This window comes from Taudactylus pleione, unplaced genomic scaffold (genome assembly GCF_031769625.1).
Source record: "Taudactylus pleione unplaced genomic scaffold, aTauple2 ptg000183l, whole genome shotgun sequence".
Lineage (NCBI taxonomy): Eukaryota > Metazoa > Chordata > Amphibia > Anura > Myobatrachidae > Taudactylus > Taudactylus pleione.
In genome coordinates, this window is record NW_028284585.1 from 8,646,746 (window position 1) to 8,670,775 (window position 24,030).

The following is a 24,030-nucleotide window of genomic DNA, read 5'->3' on the forward strand; positions in this document are numbered from 1 at the left end:
CCAAGATTGTTCAAGTGTTTTGCCAATTTTGTTATCAACAAGGACTCCTTTTCCAGACAGACAATTCACTGATAATTGGTCCCATGAGTTTTAGCTATAAACTGTGCAAATACATTTTCCTAGCATGTTTCTGTGTAAATGGCTTATATTCACCTAATGTACATTAACAGGCAAGCAAAAGTGGACTTAAAAGTAGCATCTTTGAAAGTTGAAGAAATGGCCAAAGTTATGGAAACTCTAGAAGGCCTGGTGAAGAGGAAGGTAAGTCATGCTCCTACTTGTGTGTACTCAACACATCTTTCTTATGGAACCATGAGGTTTGTTTTTCCTAATCTGTTACACAAAAAGGTACTGTATAGGAGGAGAAGCGAACAGGGCTAAGATGTACAGGCAGTCAGCATATTATAATGTTATTCGTGGAGGATAGTATGTATAGGGTAACCTGTCTAAGGGGTAATTCAGTCAAACCGCAAGTGTTGAACCATATCCCCAGCAAATACAGCCACAACATGGCATATATATATATTTTTTTTTGCCTCAAGGGCCCCATACACCAGGCGGCCATTTCACCAATTCTCCGATCCGCGGGTCAGAAAGACCGATCAGCAGCCAGCGATGAACGTTGATCCGTCTGGGAATCTGAAAATCTTCATGCTAAAAATCCCTGATTTCCTGATCATATTTTGATCGTGATCTGCAAATCGGGGGCATCGGTGAAATCCAACATCGGTGATTATTAACATGAAGAATTTCCATGACTTATCGGCCATCATCGATGGCTGCGGAAAGGCGGTTCCAGTCTGATCGGGGAATTGGAGAAACGACAGCCTGATGTGTGGGACCCTTAACTCTACAGTTACACAGAGCAGTAATGTTAAGTTAATTTCAAACTAGTACAGAGGATTGTGATGTCTAAAGAACCATTTTTTTGAAATATGGGATATTTTATTTTTTTCTCTCTCTTTGGGAGCGATTCAATTTAGCAGCAGTTGAATAGCGCCGGGAGAGAGCTCCCAGAGCTATTCTATTGACCACGCTGTTAGGGCATCTAAAGGAAATCTGAATAAAATGTCTGCCTTGAGGCTGTTTTCTGGCCTAGCGCGGCGCTAACAGCTTTGCGGCCAGCACTTTAGTAGGAGAATGCCAAAAACCCAGGTTAAGTTGCGAGAACCGGCATTCTTCGACTTAACCTGTAAGTGTTGGACTAAACAGCGCGCTGAATTGAATAGCTTCGGGACCAACTTCCCTGCGATATTCAACTCCCACTGAATTGAATCGCCCCCTTTATTTGTTTTTAGTTCATGTTAAACCTTTGTAATGTGATCAAAATTTCTCTTTAAATCATGGGTAAATGTAGTGGCATTAAATGTTCCACATCAAGAGAGATGCAAAATGTATCCACTTATTTGGATTGGGGTTTTCATGAAGTCATGCTGAAAATGAAGATTCCTTATAATACTCTCAGATGAGAGCGGTGTAACCGCTGTTTGTATTTCCATTACCTAATTTTCTTTTGTTTTAAATAGAAAGTACAGTAGCTGGGTATTCTATTTTTGTACTTTCTAAAATAGTTTTCTTCCTTGTTTGGTTGCATCATACAGAGAACATAACTGCTCTATCTATGAAATCCTGATACGATATGTTCCCCAGCTCAGCACTGTTAAGCTAGTGGATATTTCACTCCCGTCTTATTGCCCACACGGGGGTAGCAGGAATGGAACAGATTTGTCTATGTCTTTATGTTGCAACCCCTAATTGAGATACTGCTGAAAAAAAATCAATAAGTAAACATTTTGAGCTTTGGAAATGTATATGTAATGATGGTTTTTGCAATCTCTCCAGCTCATTATGAGCAGAAAGAGATCCAGGTGCTTTCATTAGTGCTGCAAATGGTTTATATTGAAGCTACGCTCTGTGCTCTGTAGGAAGACGAAGTGTTGACAGCCCGGGGCAAGGAAGGAGCGTCAGACAAACGCGTGCAACAGCTTCAGACTGCAGTAACGCAATTAGAAACCAGGTGATGACTTTTAAGATGAGTTTTCTTCCTTTATGTATGCAGACTGTAGCTGTATTGTAATTAACCAGTGTGCCCAGTATGAGTAGCTAATTTCAGGTGTTTTTTATGGAAAGCTTCATTTTCAGGACATGCAGTCTAAGGGCCTGATCAGAGATTTACGGTAACGCAACTGCATACTCTAAAGGATCGCAGTTGCTAAAATATGGTAATGCCTTCCACAGCATAGCCGAGCATAGAGACACCCACTGCTGCCTTCTCATATTCATCTGACGACTTACAACAGCATAAACATCGGTACTATCGACGCACATGGGGCAGAAACGCAGCACGTAATTCAAGTCTGACCAGCTGCAAACACTGCCGGTCTTCTGATACACAGAGAGCTCTCATACTCTGAAGGCGATCGCAATGACTAATGTATGCATGCCCATGAAACAGCGTTTAGACTGTCACGCATGCCTGCGTTTTTCTAACCTAATTTAAATTTGCCCATCAAGTTATGATGTCAGTGTCTGCGGTCTCTGCACCTAGTGTATGGGCGATCGGTGGCTCGCCCCCGTACACACATGCTGATGCACCGATATATCTTTGTAATATATCGGCATCGGCTGTGCTGCATGGCCGACCTGAGCGACGTCATTCATAGACTTATCGATAGAACGAGCGATATATCGCCAAGTGTTTACCCAGCAAAACTTGTATGCGTATTTCATTTATTTGTCTAGCTCCTTGACACAGTAAAAGCATACAGTCATTTGTATTTGCACACTGTTTCTATCAACGTAAAACGCATGGATTCAGTTACATTTATTATCTGCTATAGCTATACCGCGAAGCTGCATTTTTGTATTGACTCTTCTGTGCTACATCTAAAAAGGGCAGTTAGCTGATTTGTGAATCTGCAGGTGCTCTGAGATTACATTGTGCCATATAATTGGTGACATTTTTCTGTACATGTCATTAATGAACTATGTAGACCATTACAACTGAATGAGAAAAAAGGATATGTAACATTTTCTAAGCCTCACAAGTTATACTTTCATGTTCTAGAGTAATAAGTTGACATTATTTGCAGTATGTAGGTCAGACTGGCTTTATATTGTCCATTTATATAATTGCTTTGATCTGTGTTTTTGTGTTCATAATCCTTATTGCTGAAATTCAATCCTTAGGTTGAGAGCAGCAGTGCAAAGTGTTGAACAATTAAAAGGAGAAAAACTGCAATTAGAGAAACACATTGGGGAGCTACAGACACATTTGTCAGAGTTGGAAGGAGAGAAGTATGAAGCTTTTTCCAGAGTGCGTGACAGTATGCAGATTTTAGAAGAAGCCAACCTACAAAAAGACCAGGTAGCCCCCCTCCTCCTGTCTGTACATATGTTGTCATTTTGTGTTAAATTCTCCTATAGCTTTTCCTAAACGTTATTAATCCTGGGAATAGTGAAAGGATTAGGAGTAGAATCCCACAATTTTCTTTAAACTGGTAGCAAACACCCAGCCACAACACATCTATCACAATATGGCTGTCAGACTCGGCATTTGTGTAGGATTCCCCCTCCCCTAAATTATTTATAATATTGCTTATCCATTACACTTGCTTCAGAACGTGCTTATCTAGTTGAAATTAAGACGTTATATGCTTTAGAAAAAAAAAAAAAAAGTGAGATACTCAATATACATAACCACTATTATTGTCAGCGCTAATGTGTAATAATTTCTGCTATTGTTTTTTTATTGTTTTGTGTTATAATCTGTATTATAAAAAATGTAATGTATAAAGCCTGAAGAAGGGTTGTTTGTGTCATTACGGATTGTGCCTAGTGCAGTTTTGTATTACTTAGCTATACAAGGTATGGGGTAACTGTGTACGCCTGCCTTTTTGTCTATTATTTGTTGAATTATCAGTCTAATGATGTTCCAGTTAATGCTGGGCAAACACTGTTCAATTATTGGCCCGATTAGCCGATAATCAGCTGATTGGGCTGATAATTTTACAGTGTATTTCCGCGACTGAGCAGTAATTATCGGTCTGTCGGACATGCTGAAACTGTCCCACATGTTTGAAAGATCAGATAATTGGCCAGCTGCATCTGGCAGTGTATGCACTGCAGTAGCTGACCACTGAACATTTCCCCTGTACCTTCACAAGGGAGTAATGCTGCCCATCCACTAGCAGACCATAGAAACGATAGCACGATTACGACATTGTAATCGTGCTCTTGTTTCTTTGTCTGTGATAAGCCTACACTGAACGAGCAGTCGTTCAGTGCAGGCCCGTCAATCATCTGGCAACATGCTGAACCTGACGTTATCGTCAGGTTGACCAGCATGTTTGCCCGATGATTGATGTCGGAAACGACCAGGGGGCGCGCGCATCACTGATCGTTTCCGACTTTAAAGTGCCCGATTTGCGGACGATTTGCAAGCGATTGCACGATAACGACGTCGTTATCATGCAATCGTCTGTCAAAATCGCTTAGTGGATGGACAGCCTAACAGGGAAATGTTTCCTCCAAGCAGATATCGTGGGCCATACAGTGTGAATATCTCAGTGTATGGACATGATATCTGATGGTTTCAGCTTGTCAGATTATGTATGACAGGCATCTCACAGTGCATGCCCAGCATAAGTAACACTCAGCAATATAGGGCTGATGCTGAGATGAATGTACGCCTGTTTGGTATGATATCCCGGCTGTCGGGATGCCGCTAGTCAGAATACCGACAGCGGCATCCTGACAGCCATAGGAGTGAATGGGTGAGTATTTTTGTAACTCCTACCCTAATCCTCCCTCCCCGGTGCCTAATCCTCCTCCTAGTGCCTAACCCTGCTAGCTAACGCTACCCTCCCCGCTACTTACCTTCGGGATGCCAATGGTCGGGATACTGGTGTTGGGATCCCGACCTGTCAGGATTTCGGCGCCAGTATTAAGACCGTCAGCATCCTGCACGCCGGGATGCCGACTACATCCTGATGTGGAGTCATATGCATTTCTAGCACAGCTACACTTCCGGCTGAAGTAACTGGGCTGTAACGGACATTCTCAAGTAGGCAAAGTATAGCAGCTATGGGCTATGTGCATCCCTTGGCGTAAGTAGAAATATGCATTACAAGCATATCTTTCGCACCTAGTATAGGTTTGGTGCTAGTTATAACTGATGGCGATGACTGGTAGCTAACCAAGCATACGGGTAGTTGGCAGGCACACCACAAGATGAGCACATCTCTTCATCTGGGCGAGTATAAGCATTACATCTGTGCATGCAGTGCTGGAGCACATCTGCAAAGTTGGGCAGAAATCGGGCATCAGCCCTCATTTCTGTAAACTGTCCTCTCAAACCTGCGGATGACTATCGCAATATGAATGACAAGGTAATAGGGTGATGGAACAGGTACTGTACACAGAAATGGCTCTATAGGCAAAATAAGGTATTACATCTTTGTTAAAGCTAGGAACAGTCTTGCAACTGAAATATTAACCTACATACAACACTTATTACTAACTTTAAACATATAAAAGGAAAGTAAAAAATTATATTTAGTTTGACGTTAAAAAACTAACAAACCACAAATATATGAACCATGAAGGCGAAATATATTATTCAGCGTTCTTGAGACTTTGCACTACAGCTATAGTAAAAATGAAATTACTTCCTACTTTATTACAGACTGCTGAAGCCACTCCGAAAGCTTCATTACAGTGTCTTAATGGGGTATTATACAGGTTATTAAGCTGACAGTGCAGTGATTCCAGGTGCTATGACATTACTGGCCCTGCCCAACGTTTTATTCGCTGTCCCACACCGAGCATGTCTGCAAAACCAGTTCAATCTATGAGTTTTGTGTCAGAGAAAGTCAGCATTCTGGGGATACTAATTGTAAATAATGGCGCTACATGTATATTAGCCACTCATTAACACTCCGCAATTGACATAAATAAAATCCCGACACTCACACTAATTAATTTGCCTGGTGCCTAGTCCAGGTTGACCAGCAGTCATGTAAATTCACATTCCAAATATAGACCGCACTCCCAAGTCTTGATAATTAAACAAAGTTTAGTAATAAATGTACATATCAGCAAATATTACATCACCATTTATTCGACATTTCAGTATGAAGAAGAATACTTTCCTCAGGGAAGAATATAGAGTAAGTTGGAAGTAAAAAGTAAAACAAACTATGCATGATGCTGAAAAGAGGTGGTGTGGCTTGGTTGCATCACATAGCATTGCCATAACGACCCAGCTGTGTATCGGGAGATCAGCCAACTCCCAGAAGGAAAGCCTACTGAATAAAAGGGGAATGTGATCAATGAAGATATATGATTAAAAAGAAAAAGAGTATAATGCTAACATACTATGCAGCAAATATGAGAAAAGGGAATAAGTTATAAATGCTACCATAATGCATGCATAACCAAATACCTAATATCCTCTAAGCACACTGGATCACTACAAAAATACAAATATCCCAATTGCAATACATAGGTAATAATGATACAGGCGGTCATATTGTATATAATATGCAAAACAATAATGAAACATAAAATAAAACTAACAAAAGAGAAAAATAGTCGATAAAAAAAATCATCATAAAAGATGAAAAAAAAAATTAAAGGAAAAAGAATAATAACAAATTACAACAGAAACACATAATCAATACACCAATTAATGAACAAAAAAGAAAAATGCTAGACAGCCCACAGATTAAAAGAGAGAAGTGTGCTGTTTGTAGAATGAGCAGTCAATTGCAAATGATCTGCAGCTGCCTCATAAAGGAGAACTGCAATCTCCCTAACAAAAAGGCACAGAAAGATGTAGCGCTGATTATTGTACTGGTAAAAAGACTGAAACTTGTATATAAAATTCAAAAGTGCATTTATTACATAAATATTAAAGACAACAATTTAGAAATGACTGCAGTGAAATACCATTACTCAAAGTATCAGATCGCAAAAACCAGTGCAAAGAATAAGGCAATGATTAACCACCAAACAATGGTGTATAGATAATAATATTATAAAAATAGTAAGTAGCTTACAATTGTTTCATAGATGACTCCAAATGAATGCAAAAAACAGTCTCATGGATATAGGCATAAAGTTATCGTACATAGTGCAATTGATTGGAACTAAAGAGGTCCTTCTGCGTTAACAGAAACACTGTAAGTACTGTGGCTCACAAAGAACTGAAATTGGTATATGAAATCAGCAGCTCATCCAAAAGATCCAAAAGGAATGGATGTCCCCCCCTAGTATATTGTAAATGACTAGTGAGAGTGCTTAATGCCTGCGCTGTGATGATATGTATAGAGGCCAACAGGGACGTACCAGCAGGACTATGAGCTCCCCCTTGGTAAGATAAATTAGGTATCGTCCTAAGTGTATCAGCAGTTGAAAAGTAAGTAGTGAGAGCATTTTATATATAGCAACGTCATGCAGGTTGGACGCAATGCTTGATAATTCCTGAGTAATTGAAGATGCTGCCAAACTTGTGAAACAACATGTATCCTTGTCAAAAGTCCCTCTTACTATAGGGTAACTGATTTGCATGTCAGAAGTATAGTAATTTTTGCGCACTGTTTACCACATGGGAAACTGTATTTTAATTTTGATAGCAGCTGCACTTATCAGCGACCAGCCTGATCAGTAATTGTAAATATCGGAAAAAAGTGCTGCGCTTATCTTATGTAGTATAGTGCAAGATATATCCTGGTTGATAGTAAACCAGGCAGTTTAAATATGATGGTCTAATTACCTGACACTTGATACAGAGTCAAAAATAATAGTAATAATACATTTTTACTTGTAAATACAAATTCTAAATACACAAAAAACATGAAATATAATGAGACACATTAATAAAATCGTACATTAAACTTGTGCCAGTATTGACATAAAATGTATGTGTAATCAATAGGAGTTAACAACTCCTTTCTGATTGGTGGCTGATGTTATACTCTCTGGCAATTATTCAAAAGGAAGAAAAAAATAGTTTTTTTTATAGTATATGTAGCCAGGAGGCATATGTTGTCCTTTTTTAAGAATGATCCGTCCAGGCTTAATTCTTAATTCAATCGTCTGAATATAATCCACATGTAAAAGTACATAAATGTCACACAAATATTCTGTATAATGCTCAATATACTCAAAATCAAATTGGTGAATGATGTGAAGATGGAGACTGAGCGGCATCCCGCTTTAAAGACAAAGGGATTTTGTAAGAAAGAAGTCTGATGGTGCACATGCAGCGGTACAGGGAGTCATATGGCACACTTACGCCTTGGGGTTGACGGCGTGGGGCTCTTCAGGGGCTCCGGACCTGGCTCCGTCTCCCAGTGCCAAATCACCTAGGTCCGTCTCACTCCAGATGTCCCCCGGTTTGCAGCACTTTTGGACTACTGCCTGCGTCTATGTGGGGGTAGGCCAGGTTGGGCCTGTGATGGCCGGCCGCTGGGTACCCTGCCACTACGGAGACTCACCTGTTTGCCGCTCACGCCGACTTTCCTGCGCACTGGTGCCCGATCTCCCTGCTGTCCGTACGGCTGATTCCTTCTCTCTTCTCCTGCTGTTGGGCGCTCGTTGGACCACGTGATCAGTGCGGTGCTGGGGCTCCCATCCAATTGGACTTTGTCTTTTCTCCTTTTCTTTCTCTTTATGTGGAAAGTTAGTATGTCTATCTCCCCGTTTCAACCAGATATTGGTCTTCCTCTGGGGAATGCTGTCTTGCATGGACCACTAGGTTCTCTGTAGAGATTGCAGTGTGGGTTGCAAAAAAGAAGCAAAAGTAACTGCTCCAATCAAGTGGGACCTGGCCAAACCATATAAAAAGAAGACAAGCCAGCATAAAATCAATTCCAAAGCAATCATATAATTAAGTCCTTTGAGTGCTCCTGTACTCAGGCTTAGAATCCAATTTGCTTCACGTTTCAACTGATGTTTGAGTTCTGCTTGAAAATAGGAGTTTGTTTTTTGTTTGATATCTAGTGTATATTCACTGATATTGGTTCAGTGATTTTGCACATATCTCACAAGTGGATGCCTGTTAGAACACCCCACCCATCTATCAAGATGCAAACACCAGAATTATGCAAATTCGATTGAGCCCATATGCGTGTTCCCACTATTGTGGGCTATTGTGCAAATGTATGCAGGATACACCATGCAACTGGTGTACAGATGTGTCCACATTCATCTAACCTTGCGCGCTAAACAGCCCTGCTAGTCGTGCCATGCCGTGACTTGCCTCTGTACCGCCGAGCATCTTTAATGCGTTTAATTTGCAAAGTGATGTAAATAGGACACACAGGCAACTTCTGCTGATTAAAATGATATGCTGCATGCCTATATTCTGTGTGCGACTGCGGTTATATCCGTATGTGAAATGCTATGTTACAGTGTCAAAACCACTGACCCTGTAACATAGCATTTCACATGCAGATACACCCGCAGTCGCACACAGAAGCTGCCTGTGCGTTTTATTCACATCACTTTGCAAATTAAACGCATTTGAAGGGAAAAAGTTGCAGTTAAGTGTAATGTGACATATAGCGTATGGAGGATAGATGTATTTGGACACATCTGAAGTACACACTCGGCGTCCGGCCCTCAATCCTTCCTCTCTTGCACCATCGGACCAAACATCGAACCCTCAATATTGACACACACGCAAATCACGAATTTAGTAGGAAGCTTGTTTGTCAAATTGCATCTCATATCACAAAATCAATAGACGACCAAATCAGTATCGCGTTTGGCTGTGAAAAGTTTTTATATTTACCTAGCCTTAATCATGATGCTTATAAAAGGAGACAAGCGCACAGCTGCATCACGGTCTGTGATTTAAACATGGCAGAAACAGGCTATTTTGCTGTGTTTGGGCAAAGCTCTCTACATTTTGGATTCCACCATTTGACTAAAAGAACCCAGGAGCAATAGGAATATTTGAGAAAACGTGTTGGGATTACAATCGTATTGGCCATATTTCGCTTGAACTCGCATATCCAGCAATTCACCTGAAATCGATGCATTTGTGAATTGAATCGGTTTCAGGAGGATTGCTGGATTTGCAAATTCAAATGTAAACAAGACCAATATGATTCAAATCGCATACGCCACGAATCACTGAGGATCACCATCAAATCAAAACCAACAGACAAACACTATTCAGGGTATAATTGAGATTTCAATCATAAAACGTTTCGGTGATGACCAGCAATTTCAAATCAACACCAAACACAATTCTTGGTAAATTTATCCCCAAGTGTCTAAATTCCAAATATCAGCTCTTTCATTTTAACTGAAAGTAATAACTGTCCTGCCCTTTAAAATTTCAGAAAAATCATGATTCACTTCTGAGTGGAGGTATATTAATAAATAAATAAAAATATTCTTTATGAGGAGCACCATATTCAAGAATCATTGTTTAGTTTAGGAATTCATTTGTGATCTCCCTCCTTGGATGCAACACACTTGTCTATTTTCCCAAGTCAATGCGATATATCTATATCATTTGCAGGCACTTCTTCGAGAAAAGCAAAAGGAGGAGGAGATTGAAAAAATTAAGCAGGCAATAGCTAGGATAATTCAAGAAGCAGCTACAAGAACACGAAAAGAGGTAAAGGTGGATTCACCAACATGGCTGATGTTTAATGCAGGCTGAGTGTTATATATGAGCTTTCAGTGAACAGTAACAAGGTTCTGAACTCGTACATTTTTCTGACAAAAAGTCAATCTTCCATACACAACTTATCTGTGATCAGTATGTCTTTTTATTCTTGGAAGACTCTATCCACTGTTAATCGCAGTGTAATGGTGCATACACACTAGACGATATGCTCCCTGAGCGATATCGTCTCGTGTGTCCCCGGCAGGCTGTGCTCAATGTCGTTCATGACATTGAGCACAGCCGCTGAACGATATCATTAGCGATGTCGTTCAGCGCCGGGCTCTCTCACCCATTCCCTGACATGCAGCAACCTGACGAGGTCGTCAGGTTGGCCTGCATGTCAGCGCGATGAACGATGATGACGAACGACCCGTGGGAACGCGCGTCGTCGTCATCGTTCATCTTTTTTGTGTTAAAAATGGACGATAAAGTGGACGACTGAACGATAACGATATCGTTATCGTTCAGTCGTCCACTTTAATCGCCCAGTGTGTACGCACCATTAGACGACTTCTGTACACTACTTTAGGATCCCTAGATCTGGTACCTTTTTTTTTTTTATCTTTTTTTTTTTTATCTTTTTTTTTTTTTTTCTTACTTTTAAGTTGAGCAACATCTTCTCATGGAATATACATTTTAAAGGGTAATCAACTAGCTGTGGCCTCAAGGTGCTGGATTTTCCACTGTTTCTCCAGCATCTCAGGACACCCAACATTGCAGCAGTTAGGAAAGGGTTGTTATTAGGTGTCCCGACAAACTGTAACATGCGACATGAAGGCATTGCAGTACTATGGCCATGCTTGCTAGAGGCATTGTACCTTGTTACTCCGAGTCCCATCCTCCATGCCACTCGCTCCATAGGCACCAGGATTAGCTGTTGCTTTTTTATTAAAAAACATATGGTAGGGGTGGAGGAATTAATGATGAGAAGCTTAAATATTTTGTCTGTACGTCACGGCCCGAACAGCAGGATTGCGGGAAAAGTGTTAGGAGCTGTGTTCTGTCACAGATGGAAAGAAAGAAAGTTATAGAGTGCAGGTTGTTAGTTAAAGCTACAAATCAGTGCATTGCAGCTGCTGGGGGGGAAGCAGCATACAAATGTAGGGGGAGCTTTACTAAGTCTTGGAGAGAGATAAAGTACCAATCAATCAGCTTCTGTCACTTTACAGGATGTGTTTGAAAAATTACAGTTAAGAGCTGATTGGTTGGTACTTTATCTCTCTCCAAGGTTTGATAAATCTCTCCCTTACTGTGGTAGTGACAGTCTTACAGGGAGGTACAAGAGGATGCAGGGACAGGGAGAGAGTGTAATTACCTCGTCTGCCGGGCTTCCCTGAAGACCATGTGGGATCCACAACTGCACTGGCCAAAGGGAGGAGCTGATGTGCTTGGACCTGTGCAGCTGCTCCATGTCTACCCTTTAGGTAATCAGTCAGTGCAGAGAGTGCAGTCTTTCTCTCTGCAGTAGAAACAGTAACATTTCTGGCTGTCCAGCTAGGGGGTGATTTTGGGATGCCGAACAGTTGACCTGATAGCAGGAGTTGCCGGGCAGTGTTGATCTGCAGGCCGTAGTTTTGACGCCCCTGGTTTATAGATATACATAGTCTGCTTACATACAGTATAAGAAAAGTATTTTTGAGTATTTCCTTGACAGTACTGATAGCTCTTCAAAATATAAAAGATCTGACAAGCTAGTCAAATTAAGTAATTAAGTTTTAGTGAATGATAGTCGATACTGCATTTATAGTTTTAATTTACTATGGTATATTAACATTTTGATTGACGTGCAGATTAATCAACTGTGATTTAACTAAAGCTGAATATTGGTTAGATACAACAGGATTTAATTATTCCGCTTCTGTAGAGTAGACTGACACATATACCTCTGACTAGTAATGGAGAAACGCGCCAGTTTTGTTTTTTTTCTTTTTGGCTTTTATATATCAAGATTGTCTTTCAAAGCAAGTTCTATATAAGCTATTATTTTAAGCCAGGACTTGTTCCAGATAAACAGGAGAGATTATTCATCTAATCATCACTCAACTTTTCTAGCTGCACTTTTGATTTCTATTTCTTCATTGAGATGAGACCTATGTTATTCCTTGTGAATATTTTTATTTGGATCAAAACAGAAATCTAGTTCCTCTAACTGACAGTGCCATCATCTCATCCAAGCCATTTGAAACACACATTGTAACTGATTTTTTTTATTTATTTCAGGTTGAAAATGCCAAAAAACTTTATAATGTTCAAATTTCACGTTTAACTGATGACCTCTCAGCCCTGCAAATGGTAAGTAGTCTGCCACTGATTGGATGTATACATTCATTGTTAAGTGAGAACTTATAACCGTATGCTGAAGCCTTTTTAGTACGTTTTTACATATATACAGTAATTTCCTGTCTAGTATTAATGCTGAATTTGTATCACATTGTATAGTTACTGTCATTGTTTGTATAGCATTGCATCACAAGTACAATGAAACCTTGTGAAACTGGCAAACTTCTTATTTACATTAAATGTAATTAACAGTGCATTTGATAGTGTAGGATACAATTACTTAGACAAAGTAAATAATTCTATAGTCAGTGAAACTACTTTATTATTCAGTACCATTTAGTGCTCATTAAATGCAAACTGTAACGTTTAACACTTAAGGGATAATTTGAGAAATGACTGAAATCTGTGGATAAAAGTGTTTTAATTTTTTTTCCATTTGCTATAGTGTGAATACAGCTAGCCCACTTAGAATACTGCAAAATCATATTAATTATGCAGTTTCTCAAGAATATATATTGGAACAAAAATACAGGAGATTTATATATATATATGTGTGTGTGTGTGTGTATGTATATATAGATATGCATGTGTATTGACAATGGGGGTCATTCAGACCCGCTCGTGAGCGGCAGTACACTCGCAAGCGGGTCGATGTTCCCCCACTGCACATGCGCACGACGGAGGGAGCTCCGTCGTGCGCATGCGCGAGACCCGGCGAGCAACGGGCTCACCATCGCTCCGGGTCTCGCACCAAAGAGGGCGTGCTGTTGATGTTGATTGACAGCACGCCCCCTTTGGTGGGCGTGCCGGGGGCATGCCTGCCAGACGGAGGCGTTCCCATGGGAACGCCTACCGTCTCAAGCCGGCCCCACTGACATCACTAGTGATGTCAGTGGGAGTGATTTTGGCTCTGATAGAGCCAAAATCACTCCAGGGCTTGCAGCAGCGAGACCCTACCGCAGGGTCTCCGTCGCAAGCCCGATGGTCACGACCATCATCATGGACGCTCGCTATAGCTGTGGGTGGTATCCCACAGCTATGCGAGAGTCCATGAGGACGCTCCAAAAAAAGGTAGGAGGGCCCTGATTCAGAGCGAGCGCTCTGGTCAGAGCGTTCAGCTCTGAATCGGGCCCAGAGGCGGCACTCAAGAATAAATTAAAAAATGCTGAACTTGAATTAAATGTATGCATAGTTTGAGCATTCTTTACTTTATTCCCGAATGCTGCCTCTTCTCTTTATTGTCTGTTTATTGGCTGATCCAGAGTGTGTGCACCCTTTGGAAGGCACTGGGATAAGTATACTTCGAGTCTGGGTAAGTGCCGAATCAATGACTGTTTGTTATACATTTATTTCTGAATAGATGGAGAGATTGATCTCTCTTCTGCCCTCATTTCTTTGTTGAATTATAACTTCTTTTAGATACAGAGTGTGTGTATGTGTGTATATATCTGTATATGTGTATATATATATATATATATATATATATATTGTGACACAGTCAGATTAGGGGTTCCCTCTCCTGGGTAGAAGGACTCCTTTCTTACACACACCCACAGCAGCAGGGAAGTAGCACACCAGTCTGGATGCAAGTACAAGCTGGTCGGCGCCAGTCTTTATTGTACAATGTCAGAAATAACATAAAGAAAACATAAACATAAATCCTAGCCCTGTTGGGGCACTAACTTCACAGGTAGTTCCCTCACTACCAGAACCTGGCAGGGCCTAACGCCCTCACCAGCAACAAAGGCACAGCACAACACTCACAGTTAGGTTTCCAAGTGTCTCTGAGCAAACTCCCTGCCTGCTCTCCCAGGTGAGACACTCAGCCCTAAACACACTAGGCTTATATTGGCCACTCTCAGGTGGAAACCCTAACAAGCCTGTTACCAGGCTGCGAGAACCAAAACCTGGAGTGGCCGTGGGTGGAGCCCTCCCTCTCCTCTCACCCACAACCCCCAGGTCCCAAACCGGCTTTTCAAAAAGCCAAGACTCAAGCCTGCTACACTGCAGACTTTCTCCTGGGGATTTAAAACACATAAGACAGGAATCTGGGATAAATGTCCCTGTCACAGACCACTTATATATATATATATATATATATATATATATATATATATATATATATATATATATATTAGTGTGTGTATGTATATATAGTAACTGGGTTGGAGAAAACAAGGACACACAACAGTGTCTTTTATTGGAAGCAGACACTGGCCCTGATTCAGAGGCGCACGCTATTTGCGTGCGCTCGCTCTGAATCAGGGCGTTTTTTTTTTTTTTTAAAGTTTCGGCCTCCAGGCCGCTCGCACAGCTGTGGGTGACCGGCCTGGCGATGGTCGCGATTACCGCGACCATCAGCATTGCGAGGAGACCCTAAGGTAGGGTCTCAGTAGTGGTGCAGGAAGTCCACTACTGACATCACGAGTGATGTCAATAGGGCCGCCCACAAATGTCAGGCGTTCCTTCGGGGACGCCTCAGTTTGTGCAGCCGCCCCCCCTACCCACCTACAAAACGGTGCGAGTTGTCGACAAACATAGACAGCCGCCCCGTTTTGTTGTGAACCCCGAAGCGAGTGAAGTTCTCACTCGTTACGGGGCTTGCGCGTGCGCACTAAGGCTACAATCGACCCGCTTGCGAGTGCTATGCGCTCGCGAGCGGGTCTGAATCAGGCCCACTGTTCTTTAGCAAATACACATAGTAGCCTGGAATAGCAGACCTACAAATTTAAATAAACATTTGTACTCAAATAACCCAGCACCAAAGTCTCTAGAGTTCAGTCTGCTGCCATGGAATGCAGCCACCTCTTGCCATGCTTCCCAGCACAGCTATAAAGTCAGTCCCTGACACTAATCGCACTCAGGCCTACTCGCTGGCCGCTATTCGGCATCAGTGCCCAGGGCACTGGGTGAATTGAAGTTTTTTAAACTCTTCCTGTCTTCAGTAATCACTTGCAGCTGGGATTGTGCAACCTTGGAAAACCCAGAGTTCCAAATCTCCATCGCTGCTGCAAACTGCACAGGCTTTGCTTTCATCCCCCTTGGAGGGAGCTGATCCCACCAGAACGTGGGTAATTCATGTGAGAGACAACTCCTCTCACCACAATATATATATATATATATATATATATATATATATATATATATATATATATATAATATATACACACAAACTGAGCATCTGGAAAGTATTCACAGCGCTTCACTTTTACCATATTTTGTTCTGTTACAGCCTTACTCCAAAATGGAATAAATTAATTTTTCTCCTCAAAATTGTACACTACAATACCCCATAATGACAATGTGTAAAAAGTTTTTTTTTGCGATTTTTGCAAATTGTTTAAAAAAAAAAACACTAAGAAATCACATGTACATAAGTATTCACGGCCTTTGTCATGCAGCGCAAAATTGAGCTCAGGTGCATTCTGTTTCCACTGATCATCCTTGAGATGTTCCTACAGCTTAATTGGAATCCACCTGTGGTAAATTCAGTTGAATGCCAGGCGTAATGTTTGGAGGAAACCAGGCACCGCTCATCACAAGGCCGATACCATCCCTACAGTGAAGCATGGTGGTGGCAGCATCATGCTGTGGGGATGTTTTTCAGCGGCAGGAACTGGGAGACTAGTCAAGATAGAGGGAAAGATGAATGCAGCAATGTACAGAGGGTCTGATTCAGAGCCGGACGCTATTTGCGCTCGCTCATTCAGAAAAAGGGGGTGGCTATTTAAATTAACCGTTCGCTCTTTGCGGTCTGTTCACGCCTCTATGTCTGAACGAGCGAACAAAACACGCGGTCGTTATTTTGGAAAAAATGCCCCCTGGCCGCTCGCATCATACGTCATGTCCGCTATTTATTAGATTAATCGAGTACATCGAACAGCGTATGAACTGCTCGCTATTCTTGTGGTTGCATTTTCCTACCGCAATCATGCGAGCAGTTTTGACTATAAAACAACCAAGTGACGTGGTCGATGACGCTGCTTTGTTAATTATGCACACCCTTAAAACGCCCGTTTTGACCTTTTGGCACGCCTGCGTTCTGATCTACACTCCCCGTTTTCAAGCACCTTCCCCTGTGACCTCCACATACGCCTCATCCTGTCACTCAAAATAGCAGGCATTCGCTATTTAGCGAGCACACGATTTTCGGCCGCACTGACTGGTTCGCGCATGCGTATTACAATCTGTACGCATGCGCAGATGTGCGAACATCGCTCGGAACGAGCGGCTCTGAATGAAGCCCAGAAACATCCTGGATGAAAACCTGCTCCAGAGCGCTCTTGACCTCAGACTGGGGCGACGGTTCATCTTTCAGCAGGACAACGACCCTAAACACACAGCCAAGATATCAAAGGAGTGGCTTCAGGACAACTCTGTGAATGTCCTTGAGTGGCCCAGACTTGAATCCAATTGAAGATCTCTGGAGAGATCTGAAAATGGCTGTGCACCGACGCTTCCCATCCAACCTGATGGAGTTTGAGAGGTGCTGCAAAGAGGAATGGGTGAAACTGCCCAAAGATAGGTATGCCAAGCTTGTGGCATAATATTCAAAAAGAATTGAGGCTGTAATTGCTGCCAAGGGTGCATCAACAAAGTATTGAGCTAAGGTTGTGAATACTTATGTACATGTGATTTCTTAGGGGTTTTTTTTTTATTAAATTTGCAAAAATCTCATAAAAACTTTTTGCACGTTGTCATTATGGGGTATTGTGTGTACAATTATGAGTACAAAAATGAATTTATTCCATTTTGGAATAAGGCTGTAACATAACAAAATGTGGAAAAAGTGAAGTACTGTGAATACATTCCGGATGCACTGTGTAAGACACACACTCATATATGCACTCACTTTAATTCAGCTATTATGTTATGTAATATAAGCTGATAGTAGGAATGAAAAGTTAATCTAATTTTTCATAGGTTGTTGTAATACAGAATTATATGCACTGATTTTTTCTCCTTAGCATAAATAACAGAACAGCTCTATTTACTCAAGAAAAAATTTAATTGGTTTTTGCTCTGGATATCCAAAGATTGGGAAATTCAGACACTTCCCTGCTGCGATCTTGCTTATTATTATGGATTAATCTTTTTGAAACCTTTTCAGATTCTCTTATATAGCGCATCTACAGTGCCAGGAAAAAGCACTATTTATATTCAAAACATGATTACGTTTTAATCTGAGCCTTATAAGAGAGGCTAACACTGTTGTATAACTAGTTCTTGTGGAAACTGCCATGGTACCTGGACAAAGAGGTCTAGAGCGACAAACTAGCAGTTAGTCCTATTTATTTATTTAATTAGGGCAGCACAGATGGTGTAATGGTTAGCATTACTGCCTCACAGCACTGAGGTCATGGGTTAATTTCCCACCATGGCCCTACCTGTGTGGAGTTTGTATAGTCTCCCTGTGCTTGCGTGGGTTTCCTCCTACACTCCAAAAATGTACTGATAGGTTAATTGGCTCCCAACAAAAATGAACCCTAGTGTGTATGTGTGTGCGTGCACATGTGGTAGGGAATATAGCTTGTAAGCTCCACTGGGGCACGGACTGATGTGAATGGGCAAAATATTCTCTGTAAAGCGCTGCGGAATATGTGTGCGCTATATACATAACTGGTAATAAATAACTACATTTTATTTATATGGCACCAGCATACTCCACAGCGTTTCACAATTGGAAACAAGCTTGATAATAAAGCTAGACTAGGTATTAACAAACAAAGAAGTAAGAAGGTTCTGTCCGCAGGCTACACTTTATAGCTTTGCATGTTGAACACTGTTACAAAACAGTGCTGGGCTGTATAAAGGCAGTTAGCGTTTCATAGTTCCAAAATCCAAGACTTATGCCGCACATCCACTACTCGACCCAGGGAAGACAGTACGATTACGACATCATAATTGTACCGTTGTTCCCCATCCCCTGCAGTGCCTACACTGAATGATCAGTCGTTCAGTGTAGGCACCCTCCATCATCCCCAAACATGGTCAATCTGTCGTTATCGGCAGATTGACCCGCAGCGGGAGAGCACATCGCTGGTCATTTCCGACATTAGCATGCCATATTTGTGCCCAATTAACGAGCGATTGAACGATAACTATGTCGTTATCATTCATTCACTCTGTATAATCTGGTAGTGGATACCCGCCTTTAGTTTGTGCTTGAATGAACATGGACATTATTCCTGTTTTTCTTTTAGTACAATAGTCTTTAAAATTTAAAAATAATGTTTAATGTCCACCAAGTATATATCATACAGTGTGTTTTTGAGTTTCCCTCCTTTTATTGACAAATTAAGGAAATACATAGTAAGAACTCGGCCATTAATATCACTTTTTCAGTGCACTTTATTACAGCCTGGTAAACACAAATTTAGCACAAATTGTCCCCAGTTGGACCTGTACACACCCACTCTCAGGCAAGCATTTGGTTTGCTTTGCATATATTTCAATGTTGCCTGCAATGTACAAGCATTAGCACTTGGTACAGTAAAAATGAATAGGGTTCTATGGGAGAACGGCCTCATTTATCAATTAGTGATATTCTTGTTATTGCTCGTTATTAATCTTAAATGGTGCTCCAACCAATTAGCTCCTAACTGTCATGTGCTTGAAAAATGACAGGAGGTGATTAGTTGGAGCACCATTTAAGAATAGTAATGCTGGGCATATACTGCCAGATAAAATGCCTGTCAGACCGATAGACATTTTATCTGGCAGACTGACACCCTGCAGATAACACAGGCATACACTATGACATATATCGCAGTGTATTGTCCCCGATATCTGTGCTCCGCCCCCGGGGAGGAGCCATTTCCCCTTCCCTGTGAAGGAACAGGGAGGAGCCATTTCCCCTTCCCTGTGAAGGAACAGGGAGGAGCCATTTCCCCTTCCCTGTGAAGGAACAGGGGATATGTCTGTCTGTCAGCCGCAGCTGTGCATACACTGCCTGATGCGGCCAACATACAGTATAACTTACAAAATATCGCTTCAGATGGACATGCTGGACAATCTGGAATGCCCAACCAATCAATATTTTAGCATTTGTCAGCCACACACAGTACAATTATCGGGGTGATCCGCCAATATCGGGCGGATCGGCCTGATAATTGTTTAGTGTACGCCCAGCATATAACGAGTGATAACTAGAATATCACTTGTTGATAAATGAGGCCCTAAGTATATAATACATTATGCTGGAGAGAGGGTTTGAGATCACACTTGTTATTCAGGGCCTAGGTTTACAAGCACTTAGATCTGTTTTCATTAATATTTTTTCTGTTTTATTTATATTCTTTTTTTATTTAATGAGGACACTGCTTTGAACTTTTGATGCTGATCCTTTAGTCGGCAGTAAAGATCTGTGGTGGGGACTGCTCCTTTCATTTGTATAATAGTTATATGGTTACCACAGCCTGCCTCCTCCCTGCTATTTGTAATGGTCCTCAGCTCCTCTCCTGCTGATGTGTCCGGTCTCAGTCGCCCTGGAGGGAGCCATTGTGGGAGGGGCCCCTCCTCTCTCATTGTACATGATGGAGACTGGATCGATTTTGTTCTATAGAGTTTTAATGTGCACATTTAGCATGTAAGGCTATGCCAATTAGCAATAGTGTCATACTGTATCACAAAATTCTCTTAAGTAACCTATCAGCATTCTGTGACTATGAATAGATATATAAACGTCAGCCATTGTGAGTGTTTCATACCTGAGACAATTAGTTGTTGCATGAGCAGCTTGTGATTGCCTTTATCTTTCATATACAACAATTCAAGTTACTATATTAATCCCTCCCTGCTGCAGTCACTATTGGTAATGAGCATTGGTCTTAGACTGGATGACCTGATATCTGAATGTATAGGCATAGCGATTTATCAGAAATTATACACGTTAATTGCACAAGAGCTGGTGAAGATTACTGTACCTGAAAACATGGAAACCTTGACAGTAGGTATTGATTAATAAACAATATGTTTGGTTGTTGCTACGGTGCATTAAGTACTCCAGTTCTCCTTATATGTAATTGGTTATGTTTGAAGTGCATATATATATTCATTATCTATTGGCAGAGGTGATTGTTACATTTGATTATCTGTATACCTTCACCACTGTGCCTCTTTTAACTATGATACATATGGCAAATTGACAATTTAAAGTGGCCCTGAAAAATGTGCTGAAAGTGGCCCCATGTGGTAGGTGTGTACAACTTGTCAGTACGCAGGGTCAAATCAACAAGAGGTGGGCTGGTAGTGTGAGTGCCGTCATAAAGCCAGATGTGGGAGTAACTATAATGGAAGATGTATAGCAAGACTGAGTTAGACCACTCTCCAACAACTTCCTTATCAAACACACTGACAGCGCTGCGTGCATCACTGTTGTGTGCATGTGACTCCCCCTTTATAGTCAGAGCAGCATTAAGAGGGACACGTCACCCAACATTCATATAGTCAGAAGAAAGTTGTGAGTGCATGAGATAGTACCGCCACAATCTGAACACTTGGCAGACAGTCTCTCTCTCCTACCTGTTCTTGCAGCTTTCAGTATCTGTTGATGTTTCAGTCCCTGCTTGGCGTATCCTGGATTGTTGTGGCCCTGTTTGGAAAAGGAATAGATACAATTTACCGCTAGGAAAGTCAAGCAACTAGTAAACACTCTAATAGCCTAACCAGCTCCAAAATAAAAATCAATAGCATTTACATTTAAAAAATAGACCTATATCTCCTTAGACCACTAACATTACGTTACCCCCCCCCCCCCCCCAATTACAACAAAATTACCACACACACTACAACAGTGGTTCCCAAACTTTCTTAAATCATGACACCCTAGAGTACCAGCATTTTGTACACAGCACTCCCTTGTCATGCTTAGTTATAGTTATATGGTTGTGTTTTGTTTTTCAGAATAGTTTGTTAGGCAAAACCAAGGTGTCTGCCAATCACATTGATCAATAATTATTTGGTCCTGAACCATCAACCTGTTGCACCCCTGCAAGTGCCCCACGGCACCCAGTCTGGGAACCACTGCACTACAGCAATCATCAATCAACCTTCACTTTACAGCAATAGTTCCAGATTACAGCAGTCTTCCTTATTCACATATGACATTATTACCACTCCACATTACAGTAATGCACCCAGCCCCTCCACAATACAGCATTACCCCAGCCCCTCCACACAGGGCCGGTTCTAGACCTTGTGGAGCTCTGGGCGAAAATTCCCTTTGGCGCGCTTCCCTCCACCCTCCCACCTCAAAAGACACAGAAAAATCAAGGAAGGCGTTCTTCTGCGCATGTTGAAGGCGCGCGTGCTCCGGAAAAGGTGGTGTGGCTTTGTGATACGTCCCCCGTTCATCCCTCAAAAGGGCATGCCGAGGAAAAAGTGGATGCGCTGCTGCTCCATCCTCCCCTGCAGCCACACCCAGAATGCCGACACCACCGACATACTGGGAGGATTTGGGAAGAGCAGCACCGTTTGTGAATATGGTGCCGCCAGAGTTTGTACGTTATGCCACACAGAGTCCATTCATGTAGTACTCCTTATACACATTATGCTATGCAGTAATGCCCCTTACACATTATGCCATGCAGTAATGCCCCTTACACATTATGCCATTCAGTAATGTCACAAACACATGCCATGCAATAATGCCCTTTACACATAATGCCACACATTGTAATGCCCTTTACACATTATGCCATGCAATAATGCCCTTTACACATTATGCCATGCAGTAATGCCCTTTACATATTATGCCATGCAGTAAGGCTCTTTACGCATTATACCATGCAGTAATGCCCTTTACACATAATGTTACACATAATGCCACACATTGTAATGCTCCTCCCCCGTGACTCACCTCTCCCCCCCTCCAGTGACTTACTTCTCCCCCCTTCCTCCAGTGACTTACTTCTCCTCCCTCTCCCCCCCTCCAGTGACTCATCTCCTGCTGTGTATTGTCCATCTAGGCTCAGGCTGCTCCTTCGTGTCCCAGGTCTTGGTTAGGTCTTCTCTCCCCTGTGCTCTCAGTTTCCAGAATGCCTGGCGCGGCCGTGACGACGTCATGGTGTGTGCCGCACCGGCATACTGGGAGGCCGAGTCAGTGACCATCATGACACTGGCGGCACTGCGGTGGTCTCAGATAGCGGGCAAGGGCGGCGTCTATTCGGCGGGGAAACTGTGGTTGCCCCCCTCAGACCGCAAGCGCCCCGGGCAGTTGCCCTGCTTGCCCACCCCTAAAATCGACACTGCCTCCACATTACAGCATTACCCCAGCCCCTCCACAATACAGCATTACCCCAGCCCCTCCACATTATGGCATTAATAGTTCTTATAATTATGCAAAGTAAGCTTTAATGATTTTTGTACAAAAATCCTACTGAACGTTTGGACTACGAAAACATACCGCCAACCCTTATAGATTCAAAAGGACCCAGTCTCCTTTTTAGCTTTATAAATATAACCAATATGTATTAAACTAGTCACCAACCTGTGTTTTTGGTAATGTGCTTCTTTTTTGTCTGCAAAGGAAAGTGGAGAGAAACAGAGCCTTATTGAACGTGCCTTAAGAGAGAAGCGAGCTGCAGAGGAAGAGCTGGAAAAGGTAAATCATAGAAAAATGCAGGGACTGTCTTCCACAATATAATCAGCGTATTTTATATTAGGCACTATCTAATCAAATCCATTGATTTTTATAATTTAGTAGTCTTTCATGTTGTTCACAATTATTTGTATATTCCTGCAGTGACCTACATTAGAGTCACTAAACACAAATATCTAAAGCAACACAATTGCCACTGTTCATAGACATTGGGACTGTAGCATTCATTTTCACCATTTTATTGTTGCATTCTGCATTACAGATTACAGCTGAGAGATATATAATATTTATTTCATATTTTATTTGCTTTTCTTATTTATTATGCTCTGTCCTTTTTATTCTTAGTGAAATACAATCTCTCCTGCAGCATCTGTTTATTTATGCACAGCATATGCAGTTGTGTATTTCGTTTTTTGACCCTTATCCGGAAAGTACGTTTCAATTCTTCTTGGTGATCTGGTGT

At 41.7% G+C, this 24,030-nt stretch overlaps 1 protein-coding gene across 1 annotated transcript in view; it reads left to right on the top strand.

Annotated features, from left to right (window-relative positions):
* Nucleotides 1-24,030, top strand: part of SCLT1 (sodium channel and clathrin linker 1) — a 146,522-nt gene that overhangs the window by 68,825 nt on the left and 53,667 nt on the right. The window contains exons 11-16 of the mRNA XM_088476098.1: nt 171-261; nt 1,926-2,017; nt 3,190-3,367; nt 10,538-10,636; nt 12,908-12,979; nt 23,496-23,570. Of these exons, the coding sequence (XP_088332224.1) occupies nt 171-261; nt 1,926-2,017; nt 3,190-3,367; nt 10,538-10,636; nt 12,908-12,979; nt 23,496-23,570 (607 nt within the window). The remainder of the gene's footprint in view (nt 1-170; nt 262-1,925; nt 2,018-3,189; nt 3,368-10,537; nt 10,637-12,907; nt 12,980-23,495; nt 23,571-24,030) is intronic.